This window comes from Pinus tabuliformis, chromosome 6, assembly GCF_031772625.1.
Source record: "Pinus tabuliformis cultivar Carrire ecotype Pingquan chromosome 6, CPIR1, whole genome shotgun sequence".
NCBI classification, from domain to species: Eukaryota; Viridiplantae; Streptophyta; class Pinopsida; order Pinales; family Pinaceae; genus Pinus; species Pinus tabuliformis.
This window is the reverse complement of record NC_142292.1, coordinates 1,540,999,587-1,541,007,189: the sequence shown is the minus strand read 5'-3', so window position 1 is coordinate 1,541,007,189 and position 7,603 is coordinate 1,540,999,587. Positions and strand designations below refer to the sequence as shown.

The window sequence follows — 7,603 nt, the reverse complement described above, 5'->3', positions numbered from 1 at the left end:
GATCATTGCCCAGTATATCAGGGAAAGCGATATAGAATTCGATGGTCCAACCATCCGGACCAGGGCTTCTGTCCTTCTTGAACCACTTAATGGTGGATTCTAGCTCCTCCATGGTGACTGCCTTTGTGAGATCCTCTGTTTCATCTTGTAGGACGTAACTGGGAAAATGCTCTGCCACTCTCATAATCTCCAGGATGTTTGCCTCTCTGGGGGCTTTATAAATGCCTTTGAAGTGGTCGATCGCTAAACTGGCCAGCTTCCTCTGTGATGTGATTGATCGATTTTGTTCATCCCTTAGCTCCCAAATAGAATTGATAGCTTTTCAACCGTTGGCGAACTTGTGATAGAAAGTGGTGTTAGCTTCTCCCTCATTAAGCCATATGGCCCTGCTGCGTAGCCGCCAACTTTCCTCTCTGTTTTTCAGAATCTGTGTGCGCTCGACAATGAGGGAGTTGAACTGTTCTTTGCTTCCTGCAGTAGAGAAGATGCCGTCAGAAGAGGTCTCATATGCTGCAATGGCTTCCTCCGCCTCTTTTAATGTATGATTGTCTCAGACTCGCTTCTGGTGTGCCCACTATTTGGATAAGCGCTTTAGATCAGCTAGTTTCCTCACGAATCCAGCCGATAGATCCTCATGTTCTCGAATTGGATTGTTCTGCCAATATTCGGTGACCAGGTGAATATAGGAGGGATCCTTTAACCATGTGGAATTGAATTTAAAAGGGCTCTTAATCTTGTCGTAGAAGTCGGCTGTCTCCAAGAAGATAGGGCGATGATCGGAGATGCCGCCGGAGCCGACCCACTTCCTTGTGCGAGGGAGATGATTGCAGAGGGATTCTTTAAGCAGAAACCTGTCTAATCTTCTAGCCAAACTCTGATTTCCACTTCTGTTGTTCATCCAGGTGTGTTGTAGTCTGGCAGAGGGTATGTCTACCCAATGATGCTCCTCCAACAGATTGGATATGGTGTCCGAGAAAGGGTCTCTCAGGGCAGAGTGACCCCATGACTCACACTGACCCAATGTGAAGTTTAAGTCGCCACCGAGCATAATATTTTCCTCCTTCAATAGGTCAGATTCAAGTAGCGCACTCCATAAGGGAGCCCTGCTAGTACATGGACCATAGACGTTGACGATGCGAAGGGTCATTTCCATGGAGAGAACATAGACGTCCAGTCCTATGAAGCCCCTGCCGCCCCAAATGTTATAGATCTTGACAGCTTTGTTGAGGATCCCAATAGCTAATCTGCCCGATCTCCCTGATGCGTCAATAGCATGAAATGTCCAGTAAGGCATACAAGATTTGAAGGACTGGAGAAGGGTGTCTGCAGGACAGAGGGTCTCTTGAAGTAGAATGATGTCAGGTTGTGATATGGAGAGCAATCTCCTGAGTGCTAATTTTTTGGGGGAACTAGCAAACCCCCTGCAGTTGAATGAGAGTACCTTCATGAGGGAAGAGGGCCAGGGCCATGCTTTGCTCTAAGGGCCCATGGGATGGTTTGTTGTCGCCCAATGGCAACTTCAGCGTCAGCAGTGTGTCTTGCTTTTGTAATACGAGATGGTCGACCACGAGATAGCTTATGAGGAATAGGAGCTGATATAATGTCAAGGCTAATAGCATCGCCACCTCTGTCTTTAGATCTGGATCTGAGGGCATATCGAGGGGAAACAAGGGGGGATGGAGCAAGGGAGGCGGATATGGATGAAGTGATCAAGGAGGGCGAACACGGGGGTATGGCAGGAGCAGGTGGCGGAATGGAGCAAATGAGGGAGGGAGGGGGAGCCCCCGAGAGAGGATCAGGTCCGGAAGGGAAAGGGTTCAGATGAGGAGTAGTAACAACAGAAGGAGATGTTGGATGTACCGGAGGGGAGGAGGTATGAGGGACCGATGAGCTATCGCCCTTCTGATAAGGGACATTGTGCGCTTGGTCTAACATTGTACAAGGAGTGGGATCAATAGTGCAGCCGGAGGGTCATGTGTAACATCAGTGGCCTGGTTATGCTCCGATGAAGGCTCCTGCGACTCTTGCTGTTCAGGGCAGTGAGGGGGGAGTTCAGTAGCCTCTTCCTGTGATCTCTGCTTACCCTTGAGAAGGAGAGGATAATCCCAGTATAGATGTCCAACTTGGTGACATCTGCGACATCTATACGGGATCCCTTCGTAATCGATAATCTGTTTACGCACCAAGTCCCGCCAGTGAATAGTAATGTGTTCTTGAAGGCCACCCCTGGTGTCCAGGTTGATGAGAAGATGAGCATAAGTCATCACACTTGAATGGAGGAAGGATCGATCATAATCCAAGAAAGTGCCCAAAGCATTCCCAATTCTTCTGAAGATGTCTTCAGACCAATACTGTATAGGGAGTCCTGGGAGCCGAATCCATATAGGCCCAATGTCGATCAGCTCGGATTCGGGGTCAAACATGGGAGTCCATCGTTTAAGGAGAACTGGCACATGTTGAAAATGCCAATGAGCGGATAAGACCCAATCAGTGTGGTCGGCTTGCACAAATTTTATTGCAAACCATCCTCTTACTAAAATATGTACTAAGGGGGGATCCCTCAGATGGTGTCCCCAAATATCAGAGATCCAGGCCTTCAATCGAGAAGCCGAGTATTTCCGACCCCTGATTCGGCCCACCAAGACTTTGTCAGATTGATTCATTATCTCACCCCACTGCACATCCTCCTCAAGTTTGAGAAAGACATCTTCGGCTTTGGACTTAAAACATCTGGTTTTCCTTTTAGGGACTGGATCTAGGGATGAACGCCGAGCTCGATACGGTGGCAGGGAGGCTTTAGAAACAGGAGGAGGGACAGAGGAGGATGAGGGGATAGCGAAACCGCCAGAGGTGCATATCGGTTCTGGGGGAGAAGGATAACAAGGGTGACTGCCATGGAGGGGATCTGAAGACGGAGAAACGGAGAAAGTGTTGATGGGAGGTGGTACAGAATGAGAGAGCCCCAGAACTGTCGCAGAGAAGGAAGGAGGGGGGGGGGGGAAGGGGGAGCGCAATCCACCGTAGATCTGAGGGTCGGCGGAGAAGAGAGGTCATGCCAGGAAGGTGTATGGATCGGAAGAGTCGCCGGACAAGAGAGCGACAGATCCCCAAAATAATAAGAAGCCGGATAATGGAGCTGGCTATACATACCTCGTGATACAGATGGGGTGCGCCAGATAGATACGCCTTCCAGAGGATCAGCAGTGTAATCGACAGCTTCGTAATCTTCCATGAGGACAGCGGGTTCAGAGTGACAGAAGATCATAGAGCAGGTGTCAGGGGTCTGTAGCAACAAGACAAGATCGACCGCCAAAAGAAAGGGCCCAAGTGCGTCCGGTGGAAGCAGGTCAAGTATAACTCGCAGGCTCTGAAAAACTGCAAAAAGTATCAAACCCTAGCTAGCCATAGCCCTCGCAGTCAAAACCCCTGCGCTCCATCGCCAGATTCAGTCCAGATGGAGTATAATGTTGAAGGGGTTCCATAACTAATTAACGCTTTAATCTGCTCGAGGTCGTCCTTTTCGTCCTTCGGGTGTACACTATGTTGAATGTGGTTGTTGAGGATTCAATGCGCAGAGTGCTGGTGGGAAGCTGATCACTGTTATCCTTCATCCCTTGGAAGCATGGAAAGATTAATTCATGTTATTACTATATTAATAATTTTAATTCATTTTGTTTTATGTTTTATGTTTTACTATTTTGTAACACTATTATACTAATCATTATCATTATTTAATTCATGTTATTACTATATTAATAATTTCAATTCATGTTACTACTATATTATTTGTTTGTTCTATGTTTTATGTTTTACTAATTTGTAACACTATATTGTAACACTATTATACTAATAATTATCACTATTTAATTCATGTTATTAATATATTAATGATTTAAATTCATGCTATTACTATATTGTTTGTTTGTTTTATGTTTTACATTTTAATATATTGTAAGACTATTTTGTAACACTATGATACTAATCATTATCATTATTTAATTCATGTTATTAATGTATTTTTTGTTTGTTTTATGTTTTCCCGTTTTGTAAAACTATTATACTAAACATTAACATTATCTAATTCATGGTGTTACGATATTGTTTGTTTGTTTTATGTTTTATGTTTTACTATATTGTAACACTATTTTGTAACACTATACTAATCATTATCATTATTTAATTCTTGTTATTAGTATATTGTTTGTTTGTTTTATGTTTTATGTTTTACTATTTTGGAACACTACTATATTAATCATAATCATTATTTAATTCATGTTATTACTATATTGTTTGTTTGTTTTATGTTTTATATTTTATGTTTTCCTATTTTGTAACACTATTATACTAATCATTATAATTATTTAATTCACGTTATTACTATATTAATAATTTAAATTCATGCTATTACTATATTGTTTGTTTGTTTTATGTTCTTTGTTTCACTATTTTGTAGAACTATTTTGTGATATTATTGTTGATGATTTGCCTAATAATTACCACCCATTCGAAGAATCAGTCATCATATAGATTTGATTCCTGGAGCAAGCCTACCTAACAAAGCAGCATATAGAATGACTCCTGCAGAAAATGGAGAAGTTAAGAAATAGGTGCAAGAATTGCTTGATAAGGGGCTGATCAGAGAAGGCTTGAGTCCTTGCGCAGTGCCAACAGTGCTGAGCCCAAAGAAGGATGGAGGCTGGAGAATGTGTACAGATTCGAGGGCCATCAATATAATCACAATCAGGTATAGATTTCCATTACCTAGAATTGAAGATTTAATGGATTTCTTGAGTGGAGCAAAGTATTTTTCAAAACTATATCTTAAAAGTGGATATCATCAGATAAGGATAAGAGAGGGGGATGAGTGGAAAACCACTTACATTCACCAAGTACATTCATGAGGCTCATGAATTAAGTTCTTAAAGAGTTCATTGGCAAATTTGTAATAGTATATTTGGACGATATATTAGTCTATAGCAGGTCCAAGGAGGAGCACTTGAGGCATTTAAATTATGTCTTACAGAAGTTACAACAAGAAAAACTATTGCTGAATTTGAAGAAGTGTTTATTCATGAAAGAGGAGCTGGTGTACTTGGGATTTGTTATTTCTGCTGAAGGGTTGAAGATGGATCCAGAGAAGATCAAAGCAATTATGGAGTGGTCTTCACCCAAAAGTGTTTTTGAGGTAAGGAGTTTTCATGGTCTTGCTAGTTTTTACAGAAAATTCATTAAGAATTTTAGCAAAATTAATGCACCTATTATTGAGACCATAAAGAAGGATAAACAACCATTTAAATGGACTACTAAAGCAGAGAAAAGCTTTCAGCGGTTAAAGAAGAAAATAACTGAAAAGCCTGTTTTGGTCCTTCCTGATTTTAACAAAACTTTTCAAGTAAAGTGTGATGCCAGTGCAGAAGCAATTGGAGGAGTTTTAAGCCAAGAACATAGACCAATAGCTTATTTCAGTGAAAAGCTAAATGACGAAAAAAAGAAGTATTCTTCTTATGATAAGGAGTTCTACGCAGTTGTGCAGGCATTAAAGAAATGGAGGCATTATTTAGTGTCAAAAGAATTTATTCTTTATGTAGATAACCATGCATTGCAGTTCATAATGCAGCAGCCAAAGCTCAGCCAGAGACATGCTAAATGGGTAGAATATCTTCAAGGTTTCCATTTTGTGTTGAAGCATATTACTGAGCAGTCAAACAAAGTTGCAGATGCCTTAATCAAAAGAAATGTATTGCTGTAAGAAAGTCAAATCCAAGTGTTGGGTTTTGATTTTCTTAAGGAATTATATGAGACCGATTCAGATTTTAAAGAGGCATTTGAGGCTTGTAAAAATCCTGTTTTGACAGATAGGAGAAATTTGGATTATTTCCTACAAGATGGACTATTATTTAAGAAAAATCAGCTGTGCATACCAAACTATTCAATGAGAGAAAATTTAATCAAAGAGAAACATAGTGGAGGACTTGTAGGACATTTTGGTGCAGAGAAGACTTTTGAACAGCTCAACAAATTTTATTTCTGGGTGAAAATTAAATATGAAGTGGAGAAGTACGTAAGAAATTGTAAAGTCTACCAATATGCAAAAGGAAGGAGTCAGAACACAGGGTTCTATATTACATTACCAATTCCAGATAGGCCTTGGGATATGGTAAGTATGGATTTTGCGCTGGGATTTCCAAAGACTCAAAGAGGTTATCATTCAATTTTTTTTGTAGTGGATAGATTTTCAAAAATGGCACACTTTATTCCATGTTATAAAACTAGTGATGCTTCTCACATTGCTAATTTGTTTTTTAAAGAGATTGTAAGATTGCATGGGTTGCCCAAAAGCATTGTCTCAGACAGGGATTCAAAGTTCGTTGGAAATTTCTGGAGAACACTATGGAAGAAGCTGGGGACTAAATTAAGTTTCAGTTCTGCCTATCATCCACAAAATGATGGACAGACTAAAGTTGTGAACAGAAGTTTAGGTAATCTTCTGAGGAGCCTTACTGTAGAGCATCCAAAGCTATGGGATCAAGAGTTACCACAAGTTGAGTATGCATATAATGACTCACCAAATAGGAGCACAGGACAAAGGCCATTCCATATTGTTTATGGAATGCATCCTAGAGGAATATTTGAATTAAGGAATTTTGGAAAAGAAGACATGAGAAGTGCAGAGGGTGAAGACTTTGCTTCAAGAATGTAGGCAATACATGAACAAGTGAAACAACAGCTGCAGGATAGCAACATCAAGTACAAAACCATAGTAGATATGAGGAGAAGAGAGGTGAACTTTGAAGTTGGAGACTTGGTCTTAGCACATCTCAGAAAAGAGATATTTCCAAAGGGGGAGTATAATAAGTTAAAATCCAAGAAAATTGGACCGTGCAGAATACTGAGGAAATTCTCTGCAAATGCTTATGAGATTGAATTACCACCTGATGTGGGAATATCACCAATTTTTAATGTTGCAGACTTATATAAGTATGAGAATGAAACTGCAGATGATACAACATAGGATCAGGAGACACCAGAGATTAACTGGGTAAAACAGTTACCCACAGTAAAGAAGTTACAGCCAGAAAGAATTCTGGACAAGAAAGTGCATAAGAAGACAAGGGGACGATAATACTTTCAGTATTTGGTAAAATGGAAGGGACAGCCAACTGTTGAAGCTACTTGGGTTACATAAGACGTTCTACAGAAACTGGGAAAATCTGTAGACGAGCTCATGGACTGGCGCCCATGAAGAATTTTGTCCTCAGGAGTCTGATGCAGGAGCATGTGACTCAGAAGGAAAAAGTATTCCAACTTATTCCAAAAATCCAAAAAAAAATGTACAGGCAAGGGAGTGGGGTCCTTTAGCCTGAAATTTCCATGTTTTTTTAGTTAAAGATAGAATAAAATCTAGAAATAAAACATGCTAATATTATCACAGATGGATAGGATGTAGTAAAGCTTTTACGCTTTAAATCATTCTTGTAAAGCATGCTTTTGTAACGGATAAGGACCGAGAAGGCCTATCCTTTAATTATAAATAAAGAGGCAGCGATACTCTCAACGGAGAAGAGAAGAGCGGGTGCCAAAGCATTATTACTTAAAACTTTTC

At 40.5% G+C, this 7,603-nt stretch overlaps 2 protein-coding genes across 2 annotated transcripts; both read right to left on the bottom strand.

The window, feature by feature from the left end:
* Window positions 1-574: 574 nt before the first annotated feature.
* On the bottom strand, window positions 575-1,447 carry LOC149264598 (uncharacterized). The gene has a single exon (XM_089399776.1). The coding sequence runs from the start codon at window positions 1,445-1,447 to the stop codon at window positions 575-577; it is 873 nt and encodes a 290-aa protein (XP_089255902.1).
* Window positions 1,448-1,928: 481 nt separating this feature from the next.
* On the bottom strand, window positions 1,929-2,663 carry LOC149264597 (uncharacterized). The gene has a single exon (XM_089399771.1). The coding sequence runs from the start codon at window positions 2,661-2,663 to the stop codon at window positions 1,929-1,931; it is 735 nt and encodes a 244-aa protein (XP_089255897.1).
* Window positions 2,664-7,603: the final 4,940 nt, after the last annotated feature.